The 19,711-nt window shown below is 33.9% G+C and overlaps 2 protein-coding genes and 1 long non-coding RNA gene across 5 annotated transcripts; 2 read left to right on the top strand and 1 right to left on the bottom strand.

Moving 5' to 3' along the window:
- Positions 1-145: 145 nt before the first annotated feature.
- LOC138125754 (uncharacterized) lies at positions 146-544 on the top strand. The gene is made up of 2 exons (XR_011157520.1): positions 146-270; positions 327-544. It is a non-coding gene; the product is annotated as an uncharacterized lncRNA (long non-coding RNA).
- On the bottom strand, positions 458-7,530 carry LOC138125738 (uncharacterized). 2 transcript variants are annotated; one of them, XM_069041196.1, is made up of 10 exons: positions 7,427-7,530; positions 2,743-3,027; positions 2,390-2,695; positions 2,053-2,319; positions 1,803-2,001; positions 1,612-1,746; positions 1,405-1,562; positions 1,111-1,349; positions 827-1,058; positions 458-777 (listed from the first exon to the last, which is right to left on the bottom strand). In XM_069041196.1, exons 1-10 carry the CDS (start codon positions 7,446-7,448, stop codon positions 536-538), a joined length of 2,085 nt encoding a protein of 694 aa, XP_068897297.1. In that variant the 5' UTR covers positions 7,449-7,530; the 3' UTR covers positions 458-535. The 2 variants fall into 2 exon arrangements, with proteins under 2 accessions (XP_068897297.1, XP_068897296.1); XM_069041195.1 differs by lacking the exon at positions 7,427-7,530 and adding an exon at positions 5,215-5,599.
- Positions 7,531-15,491: 7,961 nt separating this feature from the next.
- Positions 15,492-19,616, top strand: LOC138125741 (shootin-1). 2 transcript variants are annotated; one of them, XM_069041199.1, is made up of 6 exons: positions 15,492-15,695; positions 17,209-17,458; positions 18,034-18,220; positions 18,274-18,687; positions 18,783-18,966; positions 19,019-19,616. In XM_069041199.1, the coding sequence occupies exons 2-6, from the start codon at positions 17,224-17,226 to the stop codon at positions 19,523-19,525; spliced, it is 1,527 nt and encodes a 508-aa protein (XP_068897300.1). In that variant the 5' UTR covers positions 15,492-15,695; positions 17,209-17,223; the 3' UTR covers positions 19,526-19,616. The 2 variants fall into 2 exon arrangements, with proteins under 2 accessions (XP_068897300.1, XP_068897301.1); XM_069041200.1 differs by lacking the exon at positions 15,492-15,695 and adding an exon at positions 16,957-17,152.
- Positions 19,617-19,711: the final 95 nt, after the last annotated feature.

Genomic DNA, 19,711 nt, shown 5'->3' with positions numbered 1-19,711 from the left:
TAGACCTACTAAATTGTTTACACAAGTTGATTGCAAAATATAATAATACTGTTCATAACAACTATGTCTTTGCAAGCCAAAATAGTGCTTGCTAGTGCATGTGTCTTTTCAACAGGAATAATTGGCTACGTTCATTATAAGCAATATCTTGACAGGTAATTTCTTAACCTAAAAGCGGTGTAACTTCACTCCTTTTTTTTTTTTAAATTGTGTAAATGAAAATGATGCAGTAATTTTGTATAATGTACAGTGTATAAATGCTATACTATTGTAAAAGCACCACTGTAAAATAAAATATTAAAGAAAATGAAGAATGTGAATTTTAGGCAGCAGTTACATCAAGGGGTGTTAACAGATATGGAGAGAAGACAAAGACGTAAACAAGAGAATCTTTATGTTCTACAGCAACAAATTGATTTGGCAAAGGAAATTCGAAAAGAAGAAGAAAGGCACCATCCACAAGTTACATAATCATTATATTTATTGTATTTTATAAAATAAGTTAAATCCTGTACAGTAATATAAACAAAAATTTTCATGTAAAGTCTCCATTATCAGCCCAGTGGACTCGTCGATTTTCAAGGTTGCTGAATCCGATACCAAAATTTTTATGCAGCTGCTCTAAAGATTGCGTTGTACTCTCGTGCTCATAATATTTTCTATAACGCCTGACCAACACCACACAACACGTTATAAAAATAACTTGTATTAAAACCCACGTAACTATTAACCCCACAAAAAGGGAATAATCTAAGCATACTTCGTTCGTGATAAAATCTGAAACAAACAATGTTCTGAAACGGTACACAGCTAAAGATAAAATTACCATAACCGGCGACTAAAATTTTGCCATCGCCTAAAACGAGTCGATCCGAATTGGCGGAAGGGTTTCTGACAATCATCACAAACTCCAAAGGCATTTCCATGAAATTATTTGCGTTTTCAAATTCCGACCTGTTAACACTAATAACTTTTGTACCATTAACAGTTATGAGAGATCCTGTTGGAGCGTCGCGTTTTCTGCGTCCGTGCGATTGACCGTCCTTGCCACAGTCGATCTGCAAAGAATAAATAATAATTGAGTACACCGCAAAATCCGTCACGACTTACGGAAGGACACTTTTCCGGGCAAAACTGAACGATCACGCTGAACCTGACGATAGGCGACGACGAAAATCTAAAAGCTTGGAAAGTGGCCACCAGTCTTTTTGTGTCATTATTACTAATTTTTGTTAACGCTGGAAATATGTTGAAATTTGTTGGGCAGCCTCTGTCGTCCAATAGTAATATGGACTCGCTACTGTTTTCAGTCATCGCTACTAAATGACCCGCCCACATGTCAAGAGAACCTGTGAAATTATAACAATTACCTATGTCCAGTATTGCAGGATTTAATTTATTTACTGTTTGCTGGTTTCATCTCGATGATCAGTTGTAATTCTTGACCGATCTGAGTACTGCTCACTTCTTGCTGAGTATTCAAGTCTAAGATGCGCATATCAACAGTTGGTCCTGCGGCCGATCCCGTACTGTTCAATAAAGGACTGCTATGGCTCGGAGATCTGCAGAGACCTCGTTGCAGCGTTACTACATTTTCTATTTTATACTCACGTTGTAATTGTGATTCCTGTTCCCAACAGTACCTTACTGTCATTTCCATAAATGCAACCGATTCTGATAGTTCGGTCCCCTTGTGTTTGTACTAAAGGATTATATTGCAAAATCATGGTGCCCCCCATTAATGTTCTACCAATTGTAAGTTTCAAATTCCCGGAGTAATTACAAAATAAATAGGTACGTACCTGTTATCGTCAGCTATTGCTTTAATAAGTCCGCACTGTTCCGATAATGCTGACAACTTTAGTATTATAGTGTTTGTACCTTGTCCTTTGGCGGAACACTCTGGTCGTTCCGAATAACCCTCCATGTACATCCGCCCCATAAATTGTATTTTAGGAACGAACTGTACTGTTATATAGGTTTCAGTACAAGTAATCGATACTGAAACAAACACAGATAATTTTTTAAAGCAAACTCGAGCAGGAAACGAACTGTCAAGACATGGAGCTTTTTCAAAGTATGCCCCAGCCAAATTTTCTTGCAAAAGTCGAGGCCCATGGACTTTGCTGTCTTCACTGTGGAGAAAACAGTCTGAAACTTTGTTAGTTGAAACCACGCTGTACCCCCTGCAGTTAAAAGTCTTCATCCCTTCACACAACTCCTGGCAATTTTCTTTGGTTTTCTTTTCGTAGTAAAGATCATTGTGTCGTAAAGTGGCATTATCGTATTCTTCGTACGAACAAAATTCGGATTTGTCATCTGAAATTTTGCAAAATTAAAACGGAACGAGATTGATTCAAGTAGGCTTAAGAGATAGCTTTCAAAATACCATTAGCAGGTTCTGAACACTGGTTTTCGAAGTACTCGTCGTCGAATCCCGAAGCTCTGTACGCGTTTGGCAAAATATGTCTGTCAGAATCGCTCAAAATGCAAATTCCTTTGGGTTCGTCGTTGGGTCCGTAATCGGAGGCTGTAATCCTAAATTTGGCAGATTTACACTCGAACTTTTTTTCACTTAGGCAGTTTTGTTGACACTCAGTTCGTGTTAATGTTTTGGGCAGTATTTTGGTGTCGCTGCCGACTAGAGTGGCGCCGGGAACTCGTTCGAAGACCCACAGCTTTTCACATTTTGTGACTGAAACACGTGAATTAGTATTTTATCAAGAAATTACAACAACACACCTTTTAAGCAAGCTTTTACAAACCAAGCCACATTCGTGTCGACTTCATTTTCAAGTTCTTGTACTCCTTGTACGGCATTTTTGAACCAGTAGCAAGTACTTACGTTAAAATAAATAACAAAACTTGTACAGTCCTTTTTGCTATTGCATTCATCTATACACCGAGTTGTTGCGTTGTTTTTGTCGCCTTTTAATAAAAGTAAGGGATGATTGCTGTCGGACGGTTTCAAGCCTAAGATTTTTTCGAAATGTATGTCACTAGTTGGGCAGTTGGTTATTTGTGCGTCTGAAATTTTGAATGATTTGTACAAATCTCGCAACTACCAAGAATACGAGAGGATGTGTAAACCACGACCTTAACTATTTTCGGCTTAATGTTCGTCTCAACAAGGGATTCATGAATAATTCGGCAAAAATGCCGGGTAGACACTTCAAATGTGATTTGTCTACATGTTTTGTTTAACAATCAGCTCATTATTATTTATTTTGAGAGTAGACATTGTTTGGTCTTTAACAAAAGTCACAATAAATGTGGTTGAAAAACTTTTGTGACACAGATCTCAATGCAAAGCAATTATTGCCAATTTAATTTTGTTGGGCAATAAACTGTCACAATTGTTGTGGTTTTTTTCTGTGGTACATTACAATTCCGAAGCAAAACATATTTCGGATTAAGGGTCAAGTTCAACTTTTGTGTTGATATTGACACCTAAAGATGTCGGTGAAAGTTGCGGATGCTATGAATCATTTAACTGCCAAGGTATCTTTCAAACTGATTTTTGTTAATTAACATCGAGTGTTAAATATTTTTTGATACGTGATTTACCAGAGAGAAGAATATTCTGAAAATTTTTACGAATTTAAAGTATTACAGTAAATTGTAAATGTTCATGGAAACTTCTAGTTTTAATATCTACAATGACAATTGACTGATAAACAAATGGAAAAGTATTAGTCACCTTTTTAATTACCCATTTTCACGTTCGATGTATTTTTAAGTAAAATTTCTCCGTTAGGAAAACTGTTGAAACATTTATGTATTTTTATTTTGTGTTTTTCAATAAACATAAATATTGATTGTACATACAGTTGGCTTCAAAAAAAACGGGAAATGAAATTTGACCTAATGTGAATTGGAAATTTAATTTGTCAATTTATGTCAATTTGTGTCTGTTTGACAGTAGTATTTCTGACATATAAGTGCAGTTTTTTAACCTAAATTCTAAAAGGTCGTTTCAAACTATAAAAATTTAATAAAATCTGACAGAACTTTTTCTGACAGTTCCCGTTTTTTTTTGAAGCCAACCGTAATCGCTTAATTATACAGGCTGGACCATCGTATAGCATATTTGCGATAAAACCCTTTTTTAATTGTAAAAAAAAATGAAATTTAGAAGGCATAATCTTAAATTTCTGCTGTACGAAATGGCCAAAACATTTTTTATAAAATAAAATAAATGTGAAATTTGACTTTGATAGCGTTTTATTATCAAAGTAATAAAGCAATTCGGATGTTTTTCTTACCTACACCTACACCTACAAGACAATGTAGATTTTGATTATACAAAAGTTAGCATTTAAATTAGGATAATAACTGAATAAATCGACATTTAACATCTACGAACAAAGTAGTAGTATTTTTACGGTAGTATTTTAAAATGACGGAAATCATCAAACGTTAAGCGACCATTGTCAATCAAGAATTATGACCCATGGAGGGTCCTCAATAAATTGCTCACATTTTGGTAGTACCAAAAATTATTGAATATCAATTAATTTGAAATCACTGCCACCTTTATAATTTTTAATATCAGAAATATCAGTTCTCTGTGGTATTTTCAATTCAGGGAGTCGTTAAAAAAATCAAGTAACTTAAATTTTTTCAGTTTTTAGCGTCCTGACGCCCTTTGGAGCGTCTGTTTGAAAAAATAAAAAAATCATGTAGTAGGTACTTTCAGTGTAGATTATTGACCGCAAAATTCAAATTTCTAGGATGATTAGAAATATGGTTTTTTGAGAATATGCGATGGTCCACCCTGTATGTTATTTTCTAACCCAAGAACAAAGAGACCATTTCTGTAAGTTTGTTTTATTAATAATCTAGTCATTCATTTAGGTATTTTAATGTCCTTCGTGCAAACGTTGTTGTGGGAATTTAATTAATTTCATTGGCGTTTTCATTCTAAATTTACTCCAATAGGAATCATAAATGAGCACAAACTGTTTAATTAAATTCTGCACATATTTCTTTTTAAAATATTACCAAATTTGCATGGAAATTGTTGGTGTTATAATTTAAAAAATGCAACCGCCGCCGTTCGTGTTATCCCATTCGCAAGTACTGAATGGGAAAGAATATATTTTTTAAAATCTGGATTAAATACATACAAATATATTGTTTTTTCCGGCTTGTTATTCTGATTGGATAAGACTGAGTTTAGCGTAACAGAAGAGCGTAAACCTTGAAACTTACCGATAATTGCATCAATTAGAATAAAAAACCAAATAATCCGTAACGTCATAACAAAAACTGAACTTTACACATAAGGAATAAAAAAAGTTGTTCATGAAGTAAAACGCGCGTAATTGCATGAACGATCACCCGAAGCTGTCGAATGTAAATTGACCATCGTTTATCGTTTAGTACCTACTACCGAATAGTCGTCGGGGTACTATCAAGTGGTTCCCTGTGCATACATGATTGACACATTCATATATTATGTATGTTAGTTGCATTACGTAATTAACCTTGGACTATATTGTCATGCCCTATATGCAACTGCAGTTTATTACCATCTTCCATGTAATTTTTTGTGTAATTTGTTAATTAAAAAAAATCATCATTTCCATTTCCTCCATTCCCCAAACAACTTTCCTCTTGACTTGTCGCTTTGAAGACAGTCATTAAGTCTATTTGGAAATATCAATTTGTGCAATACAAGAGAAAATAAAAATTTCGAAACGTAAACAGGGTACCTACATTAGGGAAAGAATCAACGGGAGGTCAAAAATAATGCTTTGCGTGGCTTACGAAACGTAAGGAATGATAAGATATCTAGTATGCCACCGTAAAATGCGAGGTTTCCTCAAGGTAAGGCTAACAAAAGAGGCGTACATATTTTTTCGTGTCGATGTAGATTTTTGTACGTAAGTCTGAAATTTGTTACACGTAGTCTTGGTACGGTGAAAATTCAAATGAGTCAACTTTTTAAAGTCTGCTATTTCCCACTTGATTAGAATAAAAGCCTGCGCCTGACTCAATTTGTATTACGCACTCATGCACATCTAATTTGACCATTGTACGAATTCTGTAAGTGCAATTGAATCCTTAACATAATAGGCATTTGCCTATCTCTTGCATAAATTTTCTAGTGTAAATAAAAATAAAGGCGGAAGCTAATTTTCTAGAGATTAGGGGTAATTCAAATATATTATGTAGTTTTCAAGTGCACTCTTTATTACAATATTATAAACAATACAAAAATTTAGTTTTAATTGCTCTGTATTAGGTATTCGAGTCTTGATGGCTCAGTTTTAATTATTATCAATTAATTAGAAAAGAGAAAGTTATTTGCTATTACGAAAAATGATGCAGGTGAATTTAGGTAACTGGTGATAACGAAATTACATTTAATCAAAATATTAAATTGCAAAAACCAAATAATTCAACACAAGCGGGTACCTCTCTAACAAAGTATTATGAAATGAAAATGCCGTAGTGATATTGACACAGTTTCGTAGTTACAAAAAGTTGCCATATATGGACCTTAATTAAGTCTACATTCAGAAATAAAATTACAAGTAAAACAAACTTAAATTGATTCAAATACATTCTTGATTGTAGCCAACAATTTGGGTATATTAAATCTAACATAATATCACGGTAATAGTGAAATTGATCATCTGATACACGATTGATTGTGATAAATGTACGTATTATGTTGATTGCTTCGAAATCAAGGTGTATACTGAGCAAACGCCCATAATGAAATACACTCCACAGGAAGAAGTACACTTCTATTTAAAAAAAAAGCGTACAAGTAGTGAGCACAATTTTGAATAGATTGCCATATCGTAAACCTATCTTTTAATTGTTGTTACTTAGAAACCTGTAACAAAACCCGTGATGATAGCAGGATTTGATTGATGTATTCTTCAGAGATTTTAATGTGTATAAATGTTTTGCCTTTTATTAGGCAAATATTACCAATTACTACAAACACAATTCAAACTTTTATTCACAAATTTATGGAAAAAGGCAACTCTCAACAATCTAACAATTTAAAAATTTATAAAAAACAGTGTTCACACATTTGACATACATACAAAATGTCAGTAATACGTTTTCTTGGAAACGATTAATTAATTTTATCCCCATTTACAGTAGCCCTCAATACGTGTACGCTTTTTTTTTAAATAGAAGTGTACATATTTACTACGCATTTCTGAGATTTGCAACCAGGAAAATTTTTGTTATTTTGTACGTTATCGCAACTATAAATAATCGCTAGTACAAATCAACGTATTCGATAACCTATAAAAAAAATTAATTGATAACACGAGTCAAGCTTTTCAATCAACTGATATCAATAAATTAATTCACATTTACAGTTGTTGGTATTTATAGCGATTAGATATTAAAGTCAATAACTATTTAACTTAAGTCTAAATTAACAAATATTCACCCCGTCCAAAGATTTGTATCATCGACCACTTTTCCTTTACTGCAATTGGTGGTGGCGCATTCCGCACCCACTTCTGCTCCGCTATTTTCACCCTAAACAACAACCACCATGGTCATCCCAATGCGAAATTTGTGCCAAAATTTCCTTTCCTTCAGTTGGCTGTATTCGATCTTTCGCAACGGATTCAGGAGCAGTGAAACATAACTATAGTTCATTTTTTAATGCTGTAGAAAAAGTCAGGCAACCCAATATACAGTCATCAAGGCTGCCTAGATACCTTAAATTCATTTATAATTGATATGGATCCACGATGCCGCTAAAAATTCTGTTTTCCGTCAGTCTGACAAAGTTTTGACATTCCATAAAAAAATTTAATTGAAATGAGAAAACGTGTTTAATAATGTGTTTAATCTAGAATTCATGAATAAAAAAGCAGTAAGTTAGTACATAAATAGAAACAATCATTAACGATAACTCAGACATATTATGGATTTAAAAAATCAACTCTCATCTTCGAATTCTTCCGGTTAATCCGAATCCCACATCTGCTCTTCTTTAGTTTAACCGTATCTCCAACCTTAAGTTCCGCCTGTTCATCATAGACATGTTTGTAAATGTTCAAAATCATGTTTTTTCGAATACAGATAAGGGCGACTGACTTTTTTGTTGAACATAGTTTGTTCTGTGCAGCCCATCGATAATTAAGTATAAAAACCCTTGAACAAACTAGCCTGTCTACCTAATTGACAGTGACACGAATTGACATTAATGCATTTATTGTGGCATATGGCATCATGGATTGAAGTAATTTACAAAATTGAAATAGGAATCTAGTGAACTATTGAAAGTGTATATTTGGCTGTTTGACTTTTTCTACAGTATTAAAAAATGAACAATACACGAAGACTATCTCCACCCAAAGTAAAATGTTACCAAGCCTTTACTATTTTTTATTATTCCAATTTTATTGTAAAATTTGTTGCTTAACGTTTGGCAGCTTATATTCTCTCATTCGGAAATGTATCTATTTTTCATGAGTTATCATGCATGTCCCCGAGATTTCTTCCTTCATTCATAATTCGATAAAGAGATTTTTAAGAAGTAAGTACCTATTCCAGATTAGTGCCATATTTCGTGAATAAAAAATTAAATTATTTCATTTAAATGAGCTGCAATGAAATACAGAGACTGCTTCATACAGGGTTGTTCACGAGAGACTTCCGATGAAAATTTCGTTATACAGGGCAAGTCACATAAGGCTTATTTCTTAATTTATTTTGTACGCAACCAAAAATACTAATGACGCTGACTACTTGATACCATTTATAATGTGATTTAGTAGTAGTAGTAGTAATCAACGTAGGTATGTAATTTGGCTAAAAATGTCACAATGACATTTTCCTGTTCTGATTAATGAAATCAAAAATTAAATTCATCAACTGTCATTTTGACATTTTTAGCCAAATTATATACCTACGTGGATTACTAAATAAAATCACATTATAAATGGTATCAAGTGGTCAGCGTAATTAGTATTCTTGGTTGCGTACAAAATAAATTCAGAAATAAACCTTATGTGACTTGCCCTGTATATAACCGAAATTACAATTTCCAGTAGTTTCTAGTTTCCTAAATTTATAAAAAGTAATACTTAAATCAACGATTGCTGGTCCTTATTGTCTGTTATGTCAGTATTATCTGTCATGTCAGTTTTCACATTTTTAACTAATCATAATTTTTCAAGACTTTTTTCATAATGCACACAAAAGATGAAAAGACGGATATTACTCTCATGTAAAAAAAATGATGCACAAGCTGCATTTACGAATATTTAGAGACGGCGATTTCCAAAAACTTTTGCTCATAACCTCAATAAAGAGAAAGTGTCATGATTAATCTTATTCGTCAAGCTAGCTAGACGCTGTTCAAAAATCAAAAAACCATTGTGGTGAAAATGACTTATCTATCACTGTGATAAGTAATAGGAAATGTCATAAAAAATGTGTGTTATTTGCACCACAATGGCTTTTTGATTTTTGAACAACGTTTATGTACTTGGATTGCTAACTTATTTCGAATTAAACAAAATATCAAGTTCTAGGGGTTTCTTGTATTTTGGGTTGCATATAACGAAATTTTCATCGGAAATCTCTCGTGAATAACCCTGTATACAGGATGTCTCAAAATTCGCGAATTCCGAATTCAGAGCGTGGAAGGGAAAGGCCCAGTGGAGTTCGAAAAATAAGATTTTTTTACTCCACACTAAAGCTATTTTTCAAAAAATTGTTTTACGTTATTATTTTCCACAATCATCTACACCATAAATAACAATAAACACTGAACTTTTCAGCCTGTATTTGAAGAAAACGCACTTTAAAGAGTGCACCCTCAGACCAATGTATCTTTGTGGGGGGAGTCCCGATTTTTTTTAATTTCCATATTTGGACTACTGAAGTGATCCCCTATAACGCTCTGAATTTGGACTTCGCGAATTTTGAGACACCTGTATAACTTTCCGACCCTAACGAATTTTAAATGCAGCCAGTAATACGTAACTTGATACCTTTATTCACATGAAATCTGGACTCTCCTGCCATTATTGACAATCACTTGACAATTCCTTTTTTCTACTCCTATGTTTAAAACGCCCTTTATCGCACTTCGTGCGTTTTTATCACGAGGTGAAGTTAGCAACGGGCGTTCTAATCACGTTCTGGTCTTTTTAATACATAGCAAAAATCATGTAAGTCAAGTGACATTCAAAATGAAGTTAGTTGTTACTTGTCAATTTACGTTTATCAGGTTCGAATTGTATGTTTAAATTAACGTTGAATAAAGAAGTTGTGTGTTATATTTGTACCTATAATTCTGAAATATTTTTTGTTAATTAAAATGTGCTCCAATGAAGAAAGGATCGATATGATATTCATACAGGGTGTAGAATGGATTTTGGTACATAGGCACTTTACGTGTAATAGTAAAAATCCTCGGATATTGGCTCGCCTAATTATTTTCTAACAAAACATTAAATACAAAAGTTGTAGAGTAAAAAAAAAATGTATCTAAATCCTTTTCTAATTATTTTCTAACACCTTCTGGTTCTGTTAGACAAGAAAAATTAAATATGAAAAATCTATCGATAAAACAGTAATTGCCAGAACTCCCGACAGCAATAAAATGCATTTTTTGACAAAACGCAACGAGTTTGGTTGTCACCTCGGTTACACTTCACTACTATCGCTATTTTGACAAATTCTTCAATTCTTTTTTCCATCATTGTGTACTTCCAGAAGATGTTAAAAAACAAAAAAAGTAAGAATTGGAAACCATTTTTACTATAACTTTTGTATTTATGGCTTTGCTCTAAAATGATTAGGGGAGCTAATATCTGAGGATTTTTACTTTTACACGTAAAGTGCCTATGTACCAAAATCCATTCTACACCCGGTATGTAATATAATAAATTTTTATAACTGAGACTTGTGACTTGTGAGGGATGTCCAAACCATACAAAAGTTTAAAATTATTCAGGTTTTTGGATAAAGTTATGAATGAAAAACGTATTACTGGCTGCATTTAAATTTCGTCAGGGTCGGAAAGTTATGTGAATCAGTCTGTATATTTTAATTACCTTTAGACAATATGAAGCAATGTTTCAACTTTGTTATTTTAATATGTTATTTAATCACATCATCAATCAACCAAAACATCAATATACTGACAGACCTGATATAGATATTTTGGCGAGAGAAATTTAGAATTAACAAACAGGAACAGAATAAACAAAGAGGTAAATAAAACAATACATTATTATCTATTAACAGTATTAAACATAATGACTGACGTTGTTTATGATACTTATTAATCATATCTGATTTTAAAATGTTCCATACCTATAGATTACACAGCAATCTAACTTTTTCAACAGTTAAGGTAATGTACCAAACACCAATCAGTGATAGAAAATGTAACTATTACTTATATTTTTATACAAAAGGCGTTGGTTTGGTACTATGCCAGCCAAAAAATTTTGGCCGTCATTGTCTGTCAATTCAAAATAAAAAAATTGTAATTCGTACTTTATTGTCATCATGATTACCGTCTTGATTATGAACGTTATTTTTTGGGTGGTAAATTTCAAAACTCAAAATTATTTTGTCATTTCTACTACACAGAACGTTTACCTCAGGTTATATGTACGATTGCTCTAATTTTGTTCATTCATGTCGGATTTTTGGAATATTGAGCTTCAAACAGTTTAAATTGATTGTCAAAATGACAATAATCGAAAGTAGGGTTACGATTCCTAAAGGTTTATTTACACTTTTCTTGAATGTCAAGAAAGTGACGGCCAAAATTTTGTGGCCGCCATAGTACAGTTACGGCCACAGAATTTCGTCAATTATTTTACTGTCAATTCGAAAAAAAATGTGTAGCTTAAGCTTCATTGTCATTATGACTGACATTTAAATTTTTGTGACAGAAATTCTATCACGCACAATAAAAATGATTGACCAATTGACATCCATGTAAAAAATTCCAGTGTGGGGTTAGAAATATATAAAACCTCTTTTACACCTAATGTCAGTTGAATGACAACGACTGACGAAATTCCGTGACCGTAACTGTACTATGCCGGCCAAAAAATTTTGGCCGTCATTGTCTGTCAATTCAAAAAAAAAAAAAATGTAATCCGTACTTTATTGTCATCATGATTACCGTCTTGATTATGAACGTTATTTTTTGGGTGGTAAATTTCAAAACTCAAAATTATTTTGTCATTTCTACTACACAGAACGTTTACCTCAGGTTATCTATGTACGATTGCTCTAATTTTGTTCATTCATGTCGAATTTTTGGAATATCTGAGCTTCAAACAGTTTAAATTGATTGTCAAACTGACAAGAATCGAAAGTGGGGTTACGATTCCTAAAGGTTTATTTACATTTTACTTGAATGTCAAGAAAGTGACGGCCAAAATTTTTTGGCCGCCATAGTACGTGCTTGTGAAATACAGCTTGTTCCAGAACTGCCTCCCCATAGAAAACATGGATATGCCGACAGCAAAAGAGACTCCAAGATGACTAAAATAAATTTGCTGTAGATAACATAGGTAACAGAGTTATAAATCTCCAATCCCAGAAGCTCGTCCTCAGGTAGCTATTACTATGGCTATGTGTAGTAGAAAATGACAAAATAATTTCGAGTTTTGAAATTTACCACCCAAAAAATAATAAATAAATAAATCATAATCAAGACGGTAATCATAGTGACAATAAAGTATGGTTTACACATTTTTTTTGAAGTGACAGAAATTGACGGCTAAATTTTTTGGCCGCCATAGTATCTACTCTCGTGTCAAAAATAAATTACTCCCTAGGATTTAGGGATATTCGTTACTAGGTTGCCATAAATTTGGTTAGGTTGGAGGCTATGTGGTTTCTGGTGACAAACAAAAGATATCCCAAAAATGTAAGACCTTTTACCTTTTTGCGATGACGTCATTATCTAGTAACTTTACGTATGTTTGAGCTAGGACCAGAAACAAATTTGAATTGATCATAAATAACTATAAATGTGTCAAATTTGCTGACAATTGCTTCGAAAGGTTATGTTTGTAATCAATGTAATAAGTGAAAGAAACTAAAAATTGTCAAATTGACAGGAGCATAAAATAACCTCAAAGTGACCATCAATAAATAAACTTGCCTTTTTTTTTTGTTTTTTTCTATTTCTGTCGTTTCAATAAAGAGAAAGCGAGGAAGGAAATCGTGACGTCACCTCAAAAGGCTAAAAATTGGACTATACTGGTGGAGTATTTATTTGGATTTAATCTCTCAATTCAAAGTAACCAACCTTAGGCATTCAAAATAACTTTTGAAAATTCTAGTTACACACAACATGAAAAACGTTATTTCCCTAAAAGTTCGAATTCTAGGGAGTAATTTATTTTTGACACGAGAGTAGAGTAGTATTACTAGAAAATCGACAGGTATACAGGCTGTTTGATGAAAAACGCCTCAACCCATAACTTTGTTATTTATTACCCGATTTCAATGAACAAAAAAATCAAAGATATGGTTTTTCAAGCGCTACAAAACAGCCATAAAATGTTTTTTTTTGGCGTTATCTTTAATAGCTAACGATAGTCAACTTTTTTTTTTTTAATGGACACATGTAGTTTTTTAGGCTTGGTCTGGTAAGGTTTTTTTTCTGGATCTAATGACGTATTGAAAGTTATCATTTGGTTCATAGCTAACTGAAAAAAAAACAAAACATTTTTTTGTGGTTCAGCTTAATATAAAATTTTTAAGAGTGCCGTGAAAAACAATCGGAATACAAAGTACGATAAATGTCATCTAAACGTCAGCTTAGAAGTTTTCATCTGCTTTTTTAAACTTTTTTTATTTAAGTATAAAATAACATTGTCAGTCATGCAGGATAGCAGTCATTTGACTATTATTTTATGTTCGAGTGTAATAAAAATCGTAATTAGTCAAAAACAAAAAGTTAATAGAAAAAATAATTATAATAAACCAGTCCTACTCTGTGTAACAATTTTTTTATTATTTATGTTTTCCAAGAAAATAATAATAAAACTCTTCAAGATTGCACCTGAAAATTTTCACTCACACTTGACATTTGTTGCTATTTGTATTCACGGCACACTTGAAAATTTCATAATAAACTGAACCACAATTAAAAATTGTTTTATTTTTTTTTCAGTCAGCTATGGACAAAACGATAACTTTTAATACATCGTTAGATTCAGAAAAAAAAACCTTATCAGACTGAGCCTAAAAAACTACATGTGTCCATTAAAAAAAAAAAGTTGACTATCGTAAGCCACTGAAAATAACGCAAAAAAAATAAATTTATGGCTGCTTCGTAGCGCATGAAAAACCATATCTGCGGTTTTTTTGTTCATTGAAATCGGATAATAAATAAAAAAAGTTATGGGTTGAGGCGTTTTTTATCAAACAGCCTGTAGATATAGCAACAATCAGTGAAAAGTTTACTTGGAATTTTGAAACCTCGGCAACGCAAAATTGCGGTTATCTTACCTTGATGGTGCTCAAGTGTGATTGGTCAAGTTTAGGATGTCTTTTCTCGATTATCGCTTGAGATAGGACTTTTTTTCTTTAGAATTCAGATTATCGTATTTACCCAAATACTCCCGTTAATAATGATAATGTCTCCCAAATTTTTTTAATTTGATTGGTTAGAATGTTTTTACTTGATTAGTAACATAACTTCTAGAATTATCCAAGTTATCAACAAACTAAAATAAAATAATATTTATTATAGTACGGGGCCTGATACTGACTAATTTAACTGTCCAAATCTAACAGGATTGTTTAATTTATATTCATAACATTCATTTATTCATATTTAATGACATGCCTAACAATATTCACATTCCTAGTATAGCTGGTTGCATAAACACTTTTAATAAATAAAGAACCACACCTAAAAATCTTCGTTCCAATAAATAATTCCTTATTAATTAATACAACCCAACGATTTATTTATTTCTTGTTATTTTTTCTGAGGGAAAATTTGCCAACGTTTACTCGTTACTCATCATTAGTCTCATATAATGGTAATTCACGTAGTAAGTACCTATCTGTCGTAGATAGGCACCTAGTTGATATTTATTTCGGTTAAAATTAAGAAATGTATTTCTTGTAGTCGCTTACATAATTAATACTCTACAATTGTTTAAGTTTATTACAGCATTCACTTATCATAATTTGACTCGGCCCACACGAATTACGATAATCATTTCTGAACCCACGCTTTGTGCTAAATTACTTAATCGAAAAACGAAATAAGACAAACTGTCTCCGTTTAACACAAATACTAAAACCGCTAGATTTACATAATATGTAGTTCCATTTACGAGAAGCACCTATTCATCCGGACGGAATCGTGCAGACTTACCGATTTACTCAAGCGCATACACTCGATAGACACCTTATAAAAAAATGAGTAAGACATGCGTATTAACTTATCTTTACAATATGAGTCACTCCCTCCTCTAATATAGCATACTTACAAAACGGAAAAAGAAAGATATCTTTAGATTTTGTTGTCAGTTTGTAACTGTGAACGGTGTAGTAAAGCAACCTCGAGGCGATTATAATGCGTTCGCGCCGGTAAAAGGACACGTTATTGCTACTTTCACCATATACACACCTTTTTGCCTTTTGTTTACATGTCAATACCAATTGAATATTGTACACCTGCATCAGTGAAGATCTCTTAGGTGAGTCGCTTTCTCAATTCTCATACATATCAAGTGTCCAGTTCACGAATGTTAAATAACAGAAAAAAGCGGATGAGTGACCGTTTTTAAATAAATAAAACTAACTGTTTATTGGTGTTAGATTAGCCCCGACAAGTGTGACGCCACTGCCAATTTTTCTACAAGTCCAATAACACATTAATGTTTGTAGCAAATAAAACAATGAAGGTCTTGATCTCTCGACTAGTTCTTGATAAGCAATTCTGTGCGATATCGTCAATTCGTCACATTCTGATTAAGCATCGCTTTGTTTATATTTTTGTACACATTCAAAAGTGCCAACGGAAATTACTAACTAATCTATGGACATTCCCTCCATTCCAGTTATTTAAAAAATGATCTAGGTGATAAATCGAATTGCTTAGAGTATTAACAGCTTTATAACAATAATGGAATGTCTATAAAATTGTATTCAAGTCCAAGTAACGGAGTTAAATTTGTATTACATTATGTCCAATCTGAATATTCATTTTACTAACGATGATTTGTTACTTTTCCAACGTACCTAGTTTCTACTGAGGCATGGAAAATTTTTAAGACACCTAGCTCAATTTTTTCATTCGTTTGTTACGAAATTCACTTTCCTTAACCCAAAAATTTCGTGATTTATAGATGTGTAAACAAAATGAAAGAGTAACTCTCGAAAATTATAATGTTCAGTTGTACAACACACCTAGATTTAGCTTGCATGATATATTATTATCTACTTAGTTAGGCTCAATTTCCCGTCCTCTTATGAATGGTTCTGATAAGTAAAACTCATAAAATAAAGTAATTTTCTGGACTAAGACTAACACTAAGTTTGCAGTATTTTACTTTGTACCGCTATCACCAGGTTTACCCGTTATCTTTTTCATAAAATAAAATGAATTATCTGCTTATTTACAGTGGTGCGGTACCTAATCTTTAAATTTATAACCCCCCCATTTGATACGTATTCTCATTCTGTTTTACGATTTCTCAAATTACACCTTAAAATTGGTGTTAAAAATAGCTAAAACAGAGGGTATTAGTAGAAGCTCAACACGTGTTTTAGCGGGCAGTTAACTATTCCTTTATTTCACCTTTCAAATTTTATCCGCAGATATTTTTATACTGCGTATAATTCGAGTTTGTCCTAATGGAGCATCCGCACATTAAATAAATTAGAAACTGTAATTATTCAAAAAGATGACGAATGGAACGAGAATATATTGTAAGCCACATCCTTCCGATCCCGCAGAGAAAGCCATGCATGCGAACTGAAAAATAGAGTAAAACAGAGAAATCTCAACAGTATTTATCGGGAAAAAGGTCACGTAACCATTTGCATACATTTAACGTTTTTGCAACAAAGAGTGCCGTAAACGTGTCGCATCAAAATGGGCTCGATTCCGGTAGTTGTGTGCGGTTAAAACGCTTCAATTTATTCTGCGCAAGTGAGTAAGCAGGAATTGTTGACAAATTTTAATTACAGCAATATTTCTTCTTCCAGAAAAGCCATTTCATCATGAGTAACTTGGCGAATGGCAATAGATCCGCGCCAAACAAACTGACTAATGGCAATTCAAACATTCCGCTCCGGAAAAACTCCATAAACAGGGTGAACTCCAACTCTTTCACACAGTCACCACCCCCATCACCCTCCAGAATACCGATAAATAACCCCGAAGTGCTCAAGTGGAAACAAAAATATGAAGAAGCTGAGCAAAAACGAAAAACCATTCTCACCGAGAAGGAAAAAAGTAAGTGTATGCCTTGACACGATCCTACTAATCCATATATGGAATCAATAATGAAAGTGCACCTGGCTGCGGTTTGCCACAAAAAATGTCGCATCCTAGTGCTGTAACGATTTCAGTTGTGGGGTTGTAGTGTTTCTTTACGAAATGGGGAATGCACAGAAAAAAACTCGGCTAGGAAAGCCCATTATCGAGATATTCCGAGATTATCGAGCATAATTGAATATTAATGATTAGACTGTGACACAAATTCACAATAAATGTGGCGGTTAACATTTCCAGATGCAATATTGATTTTTGAAGTTAAAGTGAAAGAGTTGCCTTCGTTATCGCAATTAGTTAGGTAAACAAGTTTAAACATGAATGAAATTCTCGCGGAGCAGGTCGTTTACTTCGGATTGTTTCCCATGGTCGGATTCTTCAGCTTAATTAATTAAGTCTGAAATACAAAACGGTAAAACACTAACAATAATCGGCAGTTTCCTGACCGAATTAACAAGCGAGTTTGCTCGATTAAGCGAATTCGTGCCTAATTAATTTTAAGTCTAGTCTAGCATTAATAATGATGAATGTTGTAGTTGGGAGACAATATAACGACGTACAGCGGAAACATCTGGACCTTCAAGTCAAGAATGAACAGTTGGAAACGGAATTGTTCGAGAAAAACGAAAACTATTCAAAACTGTCGGAAGTGTCGAAAAGTCTCTACAAGGAGTACGAAATGTTGAAGAACAAATATGATACAGAGACAACTGCCATGTCATCGTACGTGCGGAAGTTCTCCGGTTTCGAATTTATTTCGATAAAATTTGTTGTAGGGCGTTGAAGGACGCTTCAAACTGGTACAAAGAAAACAAGGAACTGAAACGGAAAACTATGTTGCTGATGGACAGAGATACGGTTGATGAAGGAGTTGACGCCGGCGAATCAGGCGGCGACTCCGACATCGAAAATCTCAACAAAACGATCAAACAATTAAGTGCGGAAGTTGCAGAGTTGCAAACGGAAGTTGACACCTTGAAGCACATCGAGTTCACAACATCCGAACAGAACGTCAAATTGTCCGAAGACTTGGACGTCGAGAAGGAGAAAAACAAAAAGCTGGACCGCGAGTTCGTCGAACTGAAGAAGGAATACGAGCAGATCATCCGAGTGTCCGAAATGATGAAGAAAGAATTGACTCACCTGAAAGAAATGGAAGAAAACCAAAGAAATAGCGTAGTGATTTTGAAGTAAGTGTTCTAATCAAGGTTAGGGAAAGTTGTTCGGAATTGTGCATATGAAAGTGAAGCTCACAAAAAAATTGTGACCCAAAATCGCATTGCAGGAAAGAAGCGGACGGCTACAAGAAAGAAAGGAACGTGTTGGCACACCAAAGTACTTTACTGCTGCAAGGACTTAACAACGAGAACCAGGAAGAATTTTTGTTGCTGCTGCAAGACGTGGAACAGTTGAAGCGTTCGCTGGAAGATGAACGCAACAAACACGAAGAAGAGATCAGCTTGTTGCAGGTAGGCGAAAATAGGGGTTGGCGTCCAGTGTGCATTGATTGATTTTTTGCAGGAAAAATTGGAAATGGCGGAGAAGAATTCTCACTTGGAAGTCGTCGAGGAACGTCTCAAATTGGCGGAGTCCGAGCTGCAGGCGGCGTTAGAAAGAGCGGAGAAGGCCGAGGAAGCGTTAGAAAGGGCGGAGAAGGCCGAGGAAGCCTTGCAGAGGCCTCCGGTGCCGCCGCCACCTCCTCCACCGTGCCTCGTCAACAGCGAGCCCCCGGTGGTTCCGTTGAGGGTGAAGAGGCGATCGAGAGTCAACATCGCGGAGCTTGCGGATGCCATCGGTGTAAAAGATAAAGAACCGGTTGCAGACAATAAAAAGGCACCGGCTGGTGTTAACGAAGACATTATTAACGTGATTAAATCCGGGAAGTTTACTTTGAAGAAAGTTAAAAACGAGAACAAGAAGGAGCGAGAAGGGTCGAAGGCTGTTTCGGAACTTTTAAATATACTGGGAAGTTTGCGAAAAGCGCCCAAATCTCGACAAAGTCAGGTCGGTGGTGATGTACTTCTTTAAAGCTGTTGGTTAATCGTTAAAATTTAGTCATGTTAATTATTATCATTGCCATATTTTTTCTATATTGTTTTAAATAAATTTTTATATCAGTTCTTTTATTTCAATCTGTTCGTACTTTAGTAAAAACAAAGTCGTAGTTCTCTTTATTTATTTGGAAATTAATGCAACTACATCGTAGCATTTCTT

The sequence above is a fragment of the Tenebrio molitor genome, chromosome 3, assembly GCF_963966145.1.
Source record: "Tenebrio molitor chromosome 3, icTenMoli1.1, whole genome shotgun sequence".
NCBI lineage: Eukaryota > Metazoa > Arthropoda > Insecta > Coleoptera > Tenebrionidae > Tenebrio > Tenebrio molitor.
The sequence above is the reverse complement of the archived record's forward strand: the minus strand, read 5'-3'. Positions and strand labels throughout refer to the sequence as shown.

What these genes read in the sequence shown, in the direction of transcription:
- LOC138125738 (XM_069041195.1), bottom strand. Translation starts at nt 5,263, where the DNA reads ATGACGTTACGGATTATTTGGTTTTTTATTCTAATTGATGCAATTATC. An exon ending in TCTAATTGATGCAATTATCG is followed by an intron (nt 3,028 to 5,214) that starts GTAAGTTTCAAG and finishes TCAAAATTTCAG; the next exon opens with ACGCACAAATAACCAACTGC. An exon ending in AAAAGCTCCATGTCTTGACA is followed by an intron (nt 2,002 to 2,052) that starts GTTCGTTTCCTG and finishes TGTTTGTTTCAG; the next exon opens with TATCGATTACTTGTACTGAA.
- LOC138125741 (XM_069041199.1), top strand. Translation starts at nt 17,224, where the DNA reads ATGAGTAACTTGGCGAATGGCAATAGATCCGCGCCAAACAAACTGACT. An exon ending in TCTCACCGAGAAGGAAAAAA is followed by an intron (nt 17,459 to 18,033) that starts GTAAGTGTATGC and finishes TGAATGTTGTAG; the next exon opens with TTGGGAGACAATATAACGAC. An exon ending in AAGAGATCAGCTTGTTGCAG is followed by an intron (nt 18,967 to 19,018) that starts GTAGGCGAAAAT and finishes GATTTTTTGCAG; the next exon opens with GAAAAATTGGAAATGGCGGA.